This window comes from Nycticebus coucang, chromosome 18 (genome assembly GCF_027406575.1).
Source record: "Nycticebus coucang isolate mNycCou1 chromosome 18, mNycCou1.pri, whole genome shotgun sequence".
In the NCBI taxonomy this organism is placed as follows: Eukaryota; Metazoa; Chordata; class Mammalia; order Primates; family Lorisidae; genus Nycticebus; species Nycticebus coucang.
In genome coordinates, this window is record NC_069797.1 from 17,322,835 (window position 1) to 17,339,001 (window position 16,167).

Genomic DNA, 16,167 nt, shown 5'->3' on the forward strand with positions numbered 1-16,167 from the left:
GGAGAACGGGAAGTTTCCCCCCACACGTTTCATTATTCTACATTTTTAAAAAAGTGATCAATAACAATGCCTATGTTTTTTTTAACATTTAAGGGATGCAGGAGTTAACAAGAATTCTAGAATTGTACAGCCAGGGAATTAGGAGGAGAATGATAGGGCCATGCTCTGCATGAAGGTAGCAGCTAATTTATCTTTTTTTTTTATCCATAGCATCTTTTCTTCTCTGTCCCAAGGCATTTGCTATTCCTATGATTCAGGGCCCCAAAGCACGCAGAGAGATTCTCCATCATGGCTCTTGTATTCTTTCTGCAGCGACTTAGTATAGGATCTTACCAGGAAGGAGAAAGGAAGAGAGGGTGGGGAAGAGCCTCCCATGAGGAGCTGTTTAAGCTCAGCTATGAATGGAAGAGAGCCATCCCTGTGAAGGCCTTTAGGGAAGGAAACAGTAAGTGCAAAGCCTAAAAGTCAAGCTCTTTAAAGAATGACCCTGATGCTCTAATAGGGATTGCATTAAATCTGTAGATTGCTTTGAGTAGTACGGACATTTGAACAATGTTGATTCTTCCCAGCCACGAGCATGGTATGTTTTTCCATTTGTTAACATCTTCAGCTATTTCTTTTCTCGGAGTTTCATTGTTCTTATTATAGAGATCTTTTACTTCCTTTGTTAGATAAATTCCCAGGTATTTCATCTTCTTTAACACTACCGTAAAAGGAATGGAGTCTTTGACTATATTTTCAGCTTCACTATTGTTGGCATATATAAAACCTACTGATTTGTAAGTATTGATTTTGTATCCTGAGACACTGCTGTATTCCTTGATCACTTCAAGAGTATCATTACTAGGTATCTACCCAGATGAACAAAAATCATTTTACAGTAAAGACATTTGCACCAGAATGTTTACTGCAGCTCAATTCACAATTGTCAAGTTGTGGAAGCAGCCTAAATGCCCATAAACCCATGAATGGATAAATAATTATGGTATATGTATACCATGGAGTACTATGCAGTCATAAAAAGAGGAAGACTTTATATCTTTTGTGTTTCCCTGGATGAAGCTGGAACATATTCTTCTTAGTAAAGTATCTCAAGAATGGGGAAAAAAAGCATCCAACATACTCAATACTATTATGAAACCATTATATAATTATTTACACATTCATACCAGTGATAAAACACAAATATAGTCCAAAAAGAGGGAGGGGAGAAGAGGGAGAGGGGAAGGGAGAGGGTGTATGGAGAGAGGGCATTTGGTGGAATCTCACCTAACGTGCACAATGCAAGGGTACATTTTAAAACAACTAAGAGCATATTATAAAAGTCTTACCACAAACATAAGTGAGTTGATGGCTATGTTAATTAGTTTGATTCAAGCATTCCATGTTGTGTATCAGATCATCACTTTGTATCCCATAAATGTATACAGTTATGATTTTATAAAAATTAAATTAAAAAAAGTCTAATGGTCAGCATCCCACTTGGAGGCTGAGAGAAGAGGAAAGAAATGGGAGTGTAACATAAGATGAAAGATGAAACAGAGGTGGTAGGCAGGGGCCAGAGATGCAGGAATTGATGATTGGAATTTCCTCTTGAGTAGAACAGGAAGCATTTGGAGGACTTCAAGGGTAAAATTGACCTGAGATCTTTGCATTATAAAGAGAAAGAAAGAAGGAGAAGAGGCGGGAGGGAAGGAGTCCAGGGAGGGGAGGAGGATGAGAACATTGTATTAAAAAGGAGAAAGAGGGGCGGTGCCTGTGGCTCAATGAAGTAGGGCGCCAGCCCCATATGCCGGAGGTGGCAGGTTCAAACCCAGCCCTGGCCAAAAACTATAAAAAGGAGAAAGAGAAAGAAGAAGAAGGTGCGTGGTGGAGGAGGAGAAGGTGGTGGCGCTGTGGCTCCTGAATGGAGACTGTATTAGATGCCTAGACTTTTGCTTGTTTCTTTGGTCGCATGAACAACTGCCTGAAGACAGCCACCATACCCTGAAATAGGAAGACCTAAAAGCTCTTTCTAGATCCATCATTTTTTTTTTTTATTCATTTCAACAGCTTTATTGAGATAGGATTCATGTGCCATAAAATCCACCCTTTTAAAGTATACAATTCAATGACTTTTTGCATATTCACAGAATTGCACAACCATTATTACTACCCAAGTTTACAACACTTTCATCATCACAGGAAACTCCAGCCCCATTCCTGTCCAGCCTGTGCAACGCTGATCTGCTACCTGCCTCTGCGGATTTATCTTCTCTGTACATTCATGGAAATAGAATCATACCATACGTGGTCTTCTGTGAGTGTTTTTTTTTTTGACTTCATATAATGTTTTCAAGGCTCAGCTGTCAGAGCTCATATCAGCACTTCATTCTGTTTCTCCCTCCAGCTTTCTTAATGTATAATTGACAAAGAAAAACTGTGTATATTTACAGTGTACAATGGGACGTTTGGATATATGTATGCATTGTTGAAATAATTAAATCAGAGTAACTAACATATTCATCGCCATGCATACTTATTGCTTTTTTTTGCGTGGTGAGAACATTTGCCAACTATTTTCTTAGGAATTTTCAATGATGCAATAAATCATTATTAATTAGAGTTACCAGGCTGCATGATGGATCTTCAGAACATGTTCATCTTGTCTTACAGCACCCTCATAGACATACCCACTGTGATGTTTGACCAAATATTGGGGCACCCTGTGATTCTATCAAATGTACACAAAAAATTAATCACCATAGTCCTCATTACTTAGAAGTTAAATAAAACACACAAGAACTCTCCAGCTTAGTCGAGCCCTACATTGAGTATGTTCATTCTTCTTGAGAGAATGAACTGAATGAACTTGGAGACCACTGATTTCCTGATCTAATTTGAATTGATTTCTTTCTAGGCCTCATAACAGCTGTTGCTCTAGAATTTCTTTTTTGATTTTTAATTTTCTGGAACCCCATGACATTTTTTTTTTAAATTTCAAATTAATACGAGGGTACAGATTTTTAGGTTACATTGTTCTCACTTCCAAGGTAAAGTTCAAGTTGTAGAAGAGCCCTTTACCCAGGGGGCGTGCTGAACAGCCTCACATGGTACACATTAGGTGAGATCCCACCAAATGCCCTCCCTCCTCCTGTCAGTTACCCTCCCCCCTTTCCCCTCCCCTCTTTCTCCTCTAGCCTCCTCACCAGACTATATTTGTGCCTTATCCTTCATATGAACATGCAATTGCTTATATATTGGGTTCATATTAGTATTGAGTACGTTGGACACTTTTTTCCCCATTCTTGAGATACTTTACTAAGAAGAATGTGTTTCTACTCCATCCAGGTAAACATAAAAGATGTAAATCTCCATCTTTGTTATTTCTGAATAGTATTCTATGGTATACATATACCACAATTTATTAATCCATTCATGGATTGATGGGTGTTTGGGTGGCTTCCACGATTTGGTGATTATGAATAGAGCTACAAAAAACATTCCAGCGCAAATGTCTTAGTGGTAATATGATTTTTGTTTTTCTGGGTAGATACCTAATAATGGGATTGTGGGATCAAATGGAAGGTCAACTTTTAGTTCTTTGAGAATCCTCCATACTTCTTTCCATAAAGATCGTATTAGTTTGCAATCATACCAGCAGTGTAGAGGTGTTCCCTTCTCTCCACATCCACGCCACCATCTGCAGTTTTGAGACTTTGTGATGTGGGCTAATCTTCCTGGAGTTAGGTGATACCATTCAAATTTTTCTCTTATATGTACTCAAGTAACTTATTCAAAAGGGTATAAAAAGTAAAATTTATGAATTTCTTTTTTTTTTTTTTTTTACTCCACTGTGTTATCCACGTTATTTTAATCTGTTAACTACAATCTTGGACAAGATGAGATGGTTTAACACTGGTGACCAGATAACATTTCATTTATTGCACATCAGTGTGAAAACATTAAAAAACACTTAGCTTTATTAATCAAAATTACCCATAGACTAATAAAGCATTTTAAAATTTGTGTGGTCCTCAATCATAAGTACCCAAAAAGCATTATTTTTTGTCCAAGATAGTGATCTTAGATTTATGCTTTATTTACTTTAAAGATTGATAAATACTGAGTGTACATTAATTTAAATATACATATAACCTTCCATATAGGATTTGTAGGGTTTCTCTCCTGTATGAATTCTTTGGTGTTGAATAAAGTGTGAACGATAGTTAAAGGCTCTGCCACATTCTTCACAATTGTATGGGTTCTCTCTATTTTTTCACTTTCCTCTCATATCTGTTAAGACACTTTTTTCCCATTATTTCAAATAAAATTCAAGATTTTCGTGTCCAGAATCACATCAAAAAATGGTCCAATATTTCTATTTTATTCTACTTTATTATTTTAACTGACCAGTTTTTTCTTTTTTCTTTTTTTTTTTTTTTTTGCAGTTTTTGGCTGGGGCTGTGTTTGAACCCACCACCTCCAGCATATGGGTCCAGCACCCTACTCCTTTGAGCCACAGGTGCCAACTGACGAGTTTTTAATGCTTAAGAAGCAAATGGTAAAATTATTTATTTTGAAAATTTCTTAAAATGTTAATACCAAAGAAAAATGCCCTGATAACATACTATATGTTTACATACATCATTGTTTTATAATTCAAAAACAAAAATTATCTTTCTTTAGAGTTTCATAAAGTATTTTACATTGGCCATCAAGCTTTCAGGGAGAAATGGAAAATCACAGTCACATAACATTGAATAGCCTCTCATAGATTTGATGCAGAAACAATAGATCACATATCACATAAACATTATGGCTGAAGGTATAGCATCAACAAATTTGAAATTTAAATTGCACCAATATTTGCTTTTAAAGAATTTCAAATACTATCAATATAAAGTACCCACATGGCAGAATTACTATCAATGTTCTTCATATTTTATAAAATACCATCAGATAAATTATCTAACTGCTTTGTCTTTACATTGTTCTCTACATTTCCACAAGAAATACTCTGGGTTACTGTAAAATCTGAAAGTGTATTGAGTTTTTACTTGTGTGAATTCTCTGACACACTGAGGCTTAAGTTTTGACTAAATAATTCTGCATATTTATTTCACTTGTAAATTTTCATTCTCTATAAACGCTCTGGTGATTTCTAAGTTGTATATTTGGGATAAAACCCTATACACATATATTACATTTATAGGGTTTCTGTAGTATAAATTGTCAGATACTGAGTAAGGCATTAATTATAGCAAAATATTTAGTCCCATTCCTCATATTTGTAGGGGTTCTCTCCATTATGAATCTTCTGATGTTGTCTAAGCCTTGAAGACTGGGTAAAGATATGCCCACTTTCTTCATATTTGTGTAAATTCTCTCATGTTGTCTAAGATTTGAAAAGTAAAGAAAGGCCTTACTACATTCTTTACATTTGTATGTGTTTCTATACAATATGAACTAACTGATGCTTTCTAAAGCTTGCTGTGCACATAAAAAGTTGGCCATATTATTTACATTTGTAGGGCTTCTTTTTATTATGTATTTTCTGATGTTGCCTAAGCTTTGAAGACTTGGGAAAGAATATGCCACATTCTTTACATTTGTATGGCTTCCCTCTAGTATGAATCGTCTCATGTGTTCTAAGATGTGCAAGTTGAGTAAAGGCTTTACCACACTTTTTACATTTGTAGGGTTTCTCTCCTGTATGAATTCTTTGATGTTGAATAAAGTGTGAACGATAGTTAAAGGCTTTGCTACATTCTTCACAATTGTACGGGTTCTCTCTATTATGAATTGTCTTATGTGTTCTAAAATGTGGAAGTTGAGTAAAGGCTTTACCACATTCTTTACATTTGTAGGGTTTCTCATCTGTATGAATTCTTTGATGTTGAATAAACTTTGAACGATAGATAAAGGCTTTGTCACATTGTTCACATTTGTAGGGTTTCTCTCCAGTATGAATTCTTTGATGTTGAATAAACATTGAATGATATTTAAAGGCTTTGCCACATTCTTCACATTTGTAGGGTATCTCTCCAGTATGAAGTATCTCATGTTGTCTAAGATGTGAAGACTGAGTAAAAGATATGTCACATTCCTTACATTTGTAGGGCTTCTCTCCAGTATGTATTAACTGATGTGTTCTAAGATGTGCAATCCGTGTAAAGGCTTTACCACATTCTTTACATTTGTAGGGTTTCTCTCCTGTATGAATTCTTTGATTTTGAATAAACCTGGAGTGATACTTAAGGCTTTGCCACATTCTTCACATTTGTAGGGTATCACTCCAGTATGAAGTATCTCATGTTGTCTAAGACTTGAAGACTGAGTAAAGAATTTGCCACATTCTTCACATTTATAGGGTTTCTCCCCAGTATGAATTCTCTCATGTTGTCTAAGATGTGCAATCTGACTAAAGGCTTTACCACATTCTTTACATTTATAGGGTTTCTTTCCACTATGAAGAACCTCATGTTGTCTAAGATGTGCAATCTGACTAAAGGCTTTACTACATTCTTTACATTTGTAGGGTTTCTCTCCAGTATGAATTCTTAGATGTTGAGTAAGGAGTGAACTAAGGTTAAAGACTTTGCCACATTCTTGACATTTGTAGACACTTTTTTTAGCACAGTTTATTTTGCATATTCTTAGATTGGATGACTGAGTGAAGACTTTCTCACATTTATTACGTCTGTATGATTTTTCTCCAGTATGAATCCCATCATTTTGACAATGATTCCCTGACAGGTAAAAAGCTTCAACCTGTTTATTACATTTGTAGGAAAACTCTTGAGTATGGATATCCTCATAACTAATAAGCTTTAAACATTGGTGAAAGACTTTCTCACATTTTTCACATTTGTCCTGGATCTCTGGATATTGAGCTTTCCGATATTTTCTAGAGCAAGAGATGGGGTTTACAAATTTTTCAGGTTTATTGCAGTCATAATTTCTCATATCAATATCAGTATCTTGGTAATTATTTAGGGTAAAGCTCTGGATAAAAACATCAAAGTTTTATTGAACATGTAATGTTTCTTCCAATTATTTATTTCCTGATATTGATTAAGCAGTGATAACTGGGTAAACTTTACCTTGCCATACTGATCACATTTGTACATTTTGGCATCTGATGATAGTATTTGTTGGTGGAAGGATAATAAAGTTTTAATGAAAGATTCATCAAATTGATTGCATTTAGAAATATCCTCTTCACTTTTAAGTTTCTGGTCTTCAGAAATATTTGACTGAACATGTAATCCAATCTCATATCCAAAGTCTTGTGTTTCTCTGAGGCTTTCGAAAGACTGGTTATTGCTTCCTTTACTATGTAGTGCTGTGAACTGTTTTGGTGTCTCTGGACTTGGCACTCAGTTGAACTGCCTTGGGGAGAGCCTGAGCAGGAATGTGGAGAACTTTGGCGGTTGTCTAGGGCCCCAGTCTGAGCCACTAAGCCAGACGGAGCTAATAGTGTTTGGCTGTGGGTCACAGGGAGCCATTGTCAAATTTATGAATTTCTTAAAGTACCACCTTGAATAATAATTGCATTGCATAGAATTCTGGTCCTGAAATCATTTTTCTTCCAGAACTTTGAAGGAATGGTTTCCTTGTCCTCTAGCATACAATGTTGCTGAGGAGAGATTCTGAGTTCATCCTGAATTTCATCCCTTTCTGGGCCACTTGTGCTACCTCCTCCCTCCATTGCTTAACTAGGAAACGTTTATTCTTTTCTCTTGATTCTTGACTTCTGAAATTCCACTGTGATGTATCATTGTATAAAACTATTTAAATTCAGTTATGTGCAGCCTTTTCAGTGTGCACACATGTCTTTCCAGCTCTACTGAGTTTGTTCTGTTCGCTTTCTAGAATTCTTACTGGTAACATGGTGGACAACCTAGATTCAACCTCTGTCATCTTGGCTCTCACGCCTTCTGTCTCTGCACCCATGTTCCTGTGCAGGTATTTTACACTACATATACATAGTACACATACACTGTACATAGTTTCATTCTAGGAGATGTCCTTGGCTTAATCTTCCAATTCTTTCTCTGAAATTTTAATGTGGTCAGTGATGAAATTTCACATTTCAAAGAGTTCTTTAAAATTCTCCAATAATTCTTTTTTTCACAATAGCATCTAATTCTTGTTTTATAGATATCTTATTTTCTCTTCAACGATGTTAATTAGAACTTTTAAAATCTTCTAGTTCTTGTTTTCAATGTGTCAGTTCTGGTGTGGGGTGTGAGTGTGTGTGGTTTTCTCCATTATCTGGTAAGCCCCAAGTTTAACAAAGGGCTGCTCCATATTTTCCAGGAGGCTGGGATGGGTGTTCTCCTCTGCTGGTCCTGTGGGTCTCTTTCAAGGGTAGGAGGATTGAGTGGAGGCCCTGTGGTCTGGTCAGATCAGGTCTCTGTCTTTGTCCTTTCATTTCAGGGTGAATGAGCAGGTAGCTGGCTATCAGACTGAGGGGCCCCCAAACAGAATGCAAGGGCTGTTAAATGGGGTACCAATACCCCCAGAGCAGGCCCATTTCCTCCCAAAGAGTTTAATAAATTTCCTTGAAGGCTTTTCTTTTTGGCCTCAGGTTGAATGCCTGGCTATATAAGTCCTCGCTGCATCACTTGGTGTTTGGGGGGACTGGGAGATACTAGGAGATACTAGGAGAATAGCAGGGGAACTATGTGGCAAAATTATAGGGGGAAGGGACTTAATGATGCCAGGTCTGGCTAACTTCCATTTTCTTTTTCGTTCCTGCCCTCATAACCACCATCTCCCAGCCCAGTGCTTTTCCAGGGCATGTTCTGGCCAGCAGCCTCTCTGCTCTGCTGATCTGTCAGCTCACTTTCACCCTCTTTCCATCTTTCCAGAAATTTATTGTCATATCCTCTTCCCAGTTTCCATTCCTCATGAGTTTATTACTTTTTCTTTTCTTTCTTTCTTTTTTTTTTTTTTTTTTTTTGGCAGCTTTTGGCCAGGGCTGGGTTTGAACCCACCACCTCTGGCATATGGGACCAGCGCCCTACTCCTTTGAGCCACAGGAGCTGCCCTATTCCTTTTTCTTTAAGAAATAAATTCAGGTGATCACTTCTAAGGGTGCCTAGGATGCCCCTGCACACTGGAGCATCACACAGCAGTTGATGAATTGTTGATGAATTGTTTTTCAGAAGTTTATGTGGAAAGTACAAATGAAAAGTAGGTAGAAACACTGGCTTTTAAGAGAGAGCATCTGTTTTATCAGAATAGCAGAGAGCAGTTATGGAAAGGGAATGGAGGGAAAAGAAGTAAATAGAATGTGGCCCAGCGGACAAGAAGCATAATGGAAAGAAAGAGTAGGCTTTTGAGTAGGGAGAAGACACAGGGGATGGAGGGTTGGATGGTCTCCTTAGACTCATGACTGTCCTGATTCTAAGATACCATCCTCAATGTGCAGCATCTTATGAACCTTGTCAGATTCGGCTCATATTTGGGGTGAGGGTAGCTCTTGGAATTAGACTCTTTAAGGTGAAAGTTCTCAGTCTGGCATCCAAGACCCCTGTTATCTACATCATGGTCCCCTGTTATCTTTCCTTAATTCCCCTCCCCTTGCCATGTGTCATAATATGCTTGCAGAATCTAGGGACTAGGACATGGAAATCTTTGGGAAACAGTGCATTATTTACCTACCACTCTTAAGATCTATTTCTTCAATTTGTAAGAAAGCGTGTCCCAGCCACTTTGAAATCATTATGGGCACAGGAAAAGTGCATATGAGCCAACATGGCAACATGGCTTCCACATTACACCAGGTCATCCCACTGTAACTGTGTAGGCAGCAGTGCACATGAGGGGAGCAGGGGCCACAGCGGGGCAGACTGTGTCTGTCTTCCTTTCGCCATCAGACTCATGAGCTCCCGGTGAGAGGGGCTCCTCCGCCTCACTCTTGTGTTTCCTACCGTGCATGCCACATGGTGGATCCCCATTAAAGAGCTGTTGAAATGAACTGAATTATTGCTAACTAGATTCATATTTGACCCTCTAAAGCAGCCCTTTGGATTAAGGATGAGGGACAAGCCATTGTCTAGAAAAGAACTTAAGAGATGGAGAAATCTTGTGGACAGAGGGACTTCATGTACCTTGAGCACAAAGTTCTCCTCAGGCTGGAGCTTCAACTCCACCACCGCCTTCCTCACCAGAGCTTCAAAGTTGAGGTCTCTCCTCTGGGGGACATCCAGGGCAGGAAAGAGGTCCCCAATCAGGCCCATGAACACGGGCATGTCATCAGTCACAATCTTGGGGACGTTGAAGTCTCGCAAGGAGCGCATTAGGACTTGGTCCTCAGGCCGGCCAGGGTCTCCTCGCTTCAGGGATCCTGCCACCACGAGCACGGACTTGATGGCCCGCAGGCCCCAGTCATAGTGATCCTGTGGGCAGGCAGCATGGATTAGGCCAAAGTGACTGGGCTGTGGATCACCGTGTGCTGGGGCTAGCATCTGCAAAGTTACAGGTGACATATAGGCTGCAGGTCACTCCTGAAGCCCAGGTAGAGACACGGGAAAGGATTCAAGACTCAGCAAGTCACAGTCACAGAATTCTAGTTCATGGCTTGATGTTAGTCTATCTCCAGCTGTGATGACAGTAAAACAGACACAGAACATACAGGAGTTGGGGGCAGGGAGATGAAACAGACCATTCTCAAATCTGTCTGACTATTCCTTGCACATTTCACAGGTGGAAGGGTCGTCAAGGAGGGAGTCATGTTAGTCTTAGATGCACTACTTTGCAGACTTTGAAACTCTATGAGTAGAGGGGTTTAACAAATAATAGTGCTGCTGCTGGTTACCAGCACTGCTGGGAGAGCCCATGGGAGAGTGGACCACGCTGCTGCCAGCAGGCTCCAGAGCAGCCTGGTGGGGACGGGAGGAGGAGTGTGCAGACCAGAGTGTGGAGTCTGAGTTCAGGCAGACCTAAGGTCAAGGCTCAGCTCTTTCACTACCTGGGTAGCACAGGGTTACTTAGTTATAGCTGTGATAAATGCTGCAAAGGAAAAAATCCAACATGCAGTGACGACAACACAGAGGCTGTGGATCAGACTCCCCTGGAGGAAGGGCATGAAAGGAGACCCATGGGAGCATAACTCAGGCAGACACAGATGAGAAAAGAGTGCAGTCAAAGCCAGCGGGAGCAGGATGCCCACAGGCTCGGGGGAGAAGACGGGCAGGTTCAAGGAACTCAAAGAACTGATGTAGAAGGAGCCCTGCATGGCAAGGAAAATGCTCTGAGCTGAAACTGTCCAGGTAGGCAGGAGGCAAGACAGTCTATATTCTTTAGCACAAGAGGATGAGGACACCCCTCTTTATCCCAAGAACAGCGAGGAACATTTTAAAATAATCAGGGGGAGGAACACATGTATAAGAGGGACTTTTCCTGACAAATGCAATTAGTATAATCTGGTTCTTTGTAACCTCAATGAGTCCCCAACAATAACAACAACAACAACAAAATAACAATAATCACTCTGGCTGATAGCTAAAGAATGAATTCAAGGATCTAGAATAGAGGTAGGAAAACTACTGGAAAGTCAGTGGTGATTGTTTAAGCAAGAGATTTGAGTGTTTGGAACTAAGGTGGCAGCAAGAATTATGTAAAGAAAATGGGGCTCATTGGAGAAATAGCCAGAGGGTAGAATCAACAACAGTTTGGTCATAATTATAGGGTGGAGGAAGGGGAAAGCATCAAGAAAAACTCTCGGGGTTCTAGAGTGAGCAATGAGTGGATGACGGCCCCGTGCTGACGCAGGGAAGGTGGCAGAAGTAAGCCTGCGTGAGAGCTGATGGAGGTCAGCTTTTGATGTGCTGAGCTGGAGGCATTTTTTAAGCACTCAGGGAGCTGTGGTATAGACTGTTAAATGTACAGGTTAAGCTCAAAAGAGAGGTTTGGGATAAAGCTGTCAAGGTGGGACTCATTGGCCTGGAAGTCAGTGTTGGAAAAGAACCTAGAGAGAGGACACAGTGAGAAAGGAAGTGTGAAGAAAATGGGACCTTCTCCATCTCAACAGACTCCCCAGGGCTGAGGGAACCCGTGTTGCAGCAGCAAAGGTGATCAAGACAAGATAACCCCATAGGGAAGGCAGAACTCACTGGGAACAGCCGAGGGAAGCTTGATCAGCTGTCCTTGACCCTGAGAAATTCTCTATCCATGGCACAGACCTTGCAGGTGTGTGGCAAAGCTCTGTTTCCCAGGAGGACCTGCCTTGGGCAGAAGCTATACTTAAGGCCAAGCCACAGTGGGAAGTGTGGGGTATTTAATATGAACCCTCTGGACAACCCCTCCCTATCTCAAGTCCCTTCAGGTGGAGACCATTCCATCCAGAAGCTTTCCTTGGGCACTGTAGTGTTTCTCATAGGACACTGCTAAATAATCTGTTAAAAAATGGAGTTCTATAGTTAAATAATTTTGAAAAATGCTGAGCCAGAAAATGAACATGAATCTTTACTGTAGAAATGCTCAGAGCTTTTAATATGTGTAGAGGCACAGCAGCTCTCTCTGACAGAGCTGCACTATATTTCCCTAGCACATTGGCCCCCAGAACCCTCCCAGACCCCTTACAGGAGCTGTTGCATGGTACTTGGGCATCCAGCCTCACTTGAGATCATACCTGCTTGGAGAGAAGCTCTTTGCACAACTGGTAAAGAGTGATGAACTTTCTGGCTAATACTCGGGCTTCAATGAATCCTTCTGCCACCAGCATGATTTCACAGATCAACTCAAAGTCTGGAACAACCATCGCACAAGGCCTGTGTACAGGAGACAGAGTCACTTTCCCAAGCACACAGACACTGGCTGTGATCGTATCTGGAGGCATTTGTGAGTGCAAAACTCCTGCAAGGATCTTAGCAATGATTTCATCTAAGACTTTCAATGTAGAGATGACTTAACTAAGGTGAAAGGAAGTGAAGTCTCTTGCTCAAGGTGATGGGTCATGTTAGCAGGTAGGGGCAGAGTTGGTGCTGCAACTCAAATCTTGCAACTCGAGTTGAGTGTGCCTTACACAAGGCGTGTATGAGGAAAGCAAGTTGTCTAGAGCAGATCAGGTGCTAAGATTGAGGAATTGAGTTTTCTCTAAGTACCTACAAAAAAACCCTATTCCTAAACTTAAAATATGTGTCTCCTCCAAACGTAGACACCCAGTGCTGTTCTGTTTATTTTCATACAAATGTAAATTTCTAATGCTGAGGTCTAAGGCAGGTACCTGTTAACCGCACCTTGACACAAAATGTCTTATATAAGAATGGGGGGGGGGGGCTCATAGAAGGATTTGTTGTGATTTTCACTCCCTCTGGCACTGAAAACATTTCATTTTTAAATTACTTATTTTTTATTAATTTATTAGGTAGGTAATAGAAGCCCAAGGTTATTACATTTCTTTAATTTCATTTTCCCTACACTGGTATAAAATTGTCAAAAACATTTTATTTGAGCAGACTTTTTTGTTAGAAATATTTTATATCGTATTAGAATTCAAAGAAGCAATCAAATACTTAAATCCTCAACATTGTTTTGTAAAGGCAACATAAGGTGAAATATATATTCATACAACAGCATCCCATGCAGTGTAAAAATAGAATGGTGTGGAAGGAAAACTATTTGATGACATGGGAAAACATTATTAACGAAAGGATATTAAACTACAGAGCGTCTGATATTAAGTTTGAAAAAACAAATGCTCTGTTGACACAGTATTGGAAGGAAAAAGAATGCCCAGTGGTTATACTCCGGTTATACTGGAGTGGCTCTGGGCTGAAACTCCAGTTGTGCCATTTACTAGTTGGGTGACTAGCTAAACCAAATAACTAGAGTTAGTGTACCTGGCAATTTGCTGAGTCCATCTGTTTTCTCACTGTACAATGGGGACATTACCAGCATCCACCCCACAGGAGCTTTAGGAGAATTAAATGTAAAAGTAGATGTTTGTATTTATTATTAAAAAATTTTTTTTCTGCCATAGTCTCTTCCTTGGATATGTGTACAGATGGTTATGAAGTGCATTGCTTATGTGTCCCCCAAATGCATATGTTGAAATCCTCATCTCTAAGGTGATAGTATTGAAGCAGGTCTTTGGGGAAGTGACTAGGTCCTAAGGACAGAGCCCTCATAAATGAGAATTGTGTCCTTATAAGAACTGTCCAGAGAGCTGGCCCTCACCAGAACCCAACCTTTCTGGCTACCTGATGCTGAACTTCTGGCCTCTGGAACTGTGAAAAATAAATGTCTGTTGTTTAGGCCACCCACCCAGTCCATGGTATTTTTGTAGGAGCAGCCCAAACAGGCAAAGACAGTTCTCATTAAATTCAGAAAGAAAAACAAGTAAGTAATAATTCCTGAGTTATAACCTACCTTCATTATCATTGATAATATAATGCATAACATAATTAATACTTTGCATAAACAATTAGCAAAGAATGCAGTACTGTGTGGCACCAGTTTAGACAGCTTGTTGACACTCCAACAGCTCTCGGTTACAACAGGGACCTGCCCGAAGGAGAAGATGCCCACACCACTTCCATGACACAGGAAATGGTCATGACTGGAGCAATGGCAAAGCATGAGACTACAGTACTTAGGGGCTGCCCCGTCACCTCCCAGACCTCTGAAAAATCCATGAAAGTGTTGACAACATCCCCAACAGAGAGCACCAAGTCTGTCCGCCCAAAAATGAGACGAACTTTGTCATAACTCCCTGTGATCCCCCTCTCTTAGGTTGCAAGTTCAGTAACCAGAAAATCAGAAGCCATGAGGCATCTTTCAGTTTTCTCTTTGTTGGGCCAACTTCTCTTTTCTGAAGAAGGGATGTAGCCTCTAGCTCCTGCTGGGAGATGTATTTGTGTTCTTTTTTTTTTTTTTTTTATCAAAATAAAGAAGATTTCAAAACATAACAATAGCCACCAACAGCTAGAGGGAAATAGAAGAGGTGCTCTCAAGCATTACTACTAGGAGTGTAATTTGCTACTACTCTTTTTAGAAGGCAATTTGGCAATGTGTATCAAAAGCCTTAAAAACGTTTCTACCCGTTAACACAGTAATTCCACTTCTGGGAAGCTAGCCAACAAAAATAATCACGCATACAGAAAAAAAAAAAAGGTTTATACACAAAGATGTACATTACAGCATTATGCAGAAATTTATTTTATGTGTTAGAAAGTCTTAATATTTAACCGCATGGGATTAGTTAATTACATCATGGACTATGTGCTTGATAGAAAAATATGCAGCTATGAAATGAGATTTATTAAGACTAATAGAAGAAAATATTTACAATAATGATTAGGATGACTATGAAACAAAAAACAAAGCAGTACAAACCAGAAATGTAGACTACAAAGGTAGATTACAAATGCCTACATTTAAAATACGCATATAAAGAACAGAGCACAATTAAGCAAAAAATAATTTCTTTTTTTCTTAAAGGCATTAAAAGTGGTTTTTAAGAACCGACGTTTCTACTAAATAATCCAATTTTTCTCTTACATAGATGTCATACATTGTCAGTGGAAAAATGAATGAAAGTTTATTTCTTTGGGTGTTTCTGCAGAGGGCAGAGCTGGGGCTCACCTGAAGAGAGCCTTGAGGTTCTCCGGCAGCTCCGTGCGGCCCACATAACCTGGGTTCATGGTGATGAAGATGCCGACAGAAGAATCTAGGCTAATCTCTTCTCCGAGGAAGTTGAACCGCTGCTTCTTATCTCTAATGGCATCCTGAATGCTTTTCACCTGGTGAACCAATTAGTGGATTGCATTTCAGTGGTGAGGTCAGTACTGAAACTGGGCACCCCGAGTCACACATGTCACAAACAATTGATCTGTGGCCCCTTTCACAGAAGGACAGGTGCAAAGATCACACTATGGAGCATTCACTGATGAGCTTGGATGAGAGTGTAAAAGACATCCGCTGCCCATGTCCCTATTATAACACTCCAGCTAAAAGCAAATACGTTTTTAACTCCCTCTGAACATGAGTTCTCTCTGTAGTAGTATTAGCTAAAGTGAACGTATGCCAGGCACCATTCTGAGCACTTTTCATGGACAAACTCATGTGAGCCTCACCATGATTCTTTGAGAGGGGCACTTTAACCTGGTCATCCCCATCTTTCTGTGATAAAAGTTAAGCATGGAGAGGCAGAGCAGTTTGCCAAAGCCACAC

The 16,167-nt window shown here is 39.8% G+C and overlaps 1 protein-coding gene across 1 annotated transcript in view; it reads right to left on the bottom strand.

The window, feature by feature from the left end:
• Positions 1 to 16,167, bottom strand: part of DNAH9 (dynein axonemal heavy chain 9) — a 377,510-nt gene that overhangs the window by 208,125 nt on the left and 153,218 nt on the right. The window contains exons 29-31 of the mRNA XM_053569797.1: positions 15,580 to 15,737; positions 12,626 to 12,764; positions 10,104 to 10,391 (exon numbers count right to left, since the gene is read on the bottom strand). Of these exons, the coding sequence (XP_053425772.1) occupies positions 10,104 to 10,391; positions 12,626 to 12,764; positions 15,580 to 15,737 (585 nt within the window). The remainder of the gene's footprint in view (positions 1 to 10,103; positions 10,392 to 12,625; positions 12,765 to 15,579; positions 15,738 to 16,167) is intronic.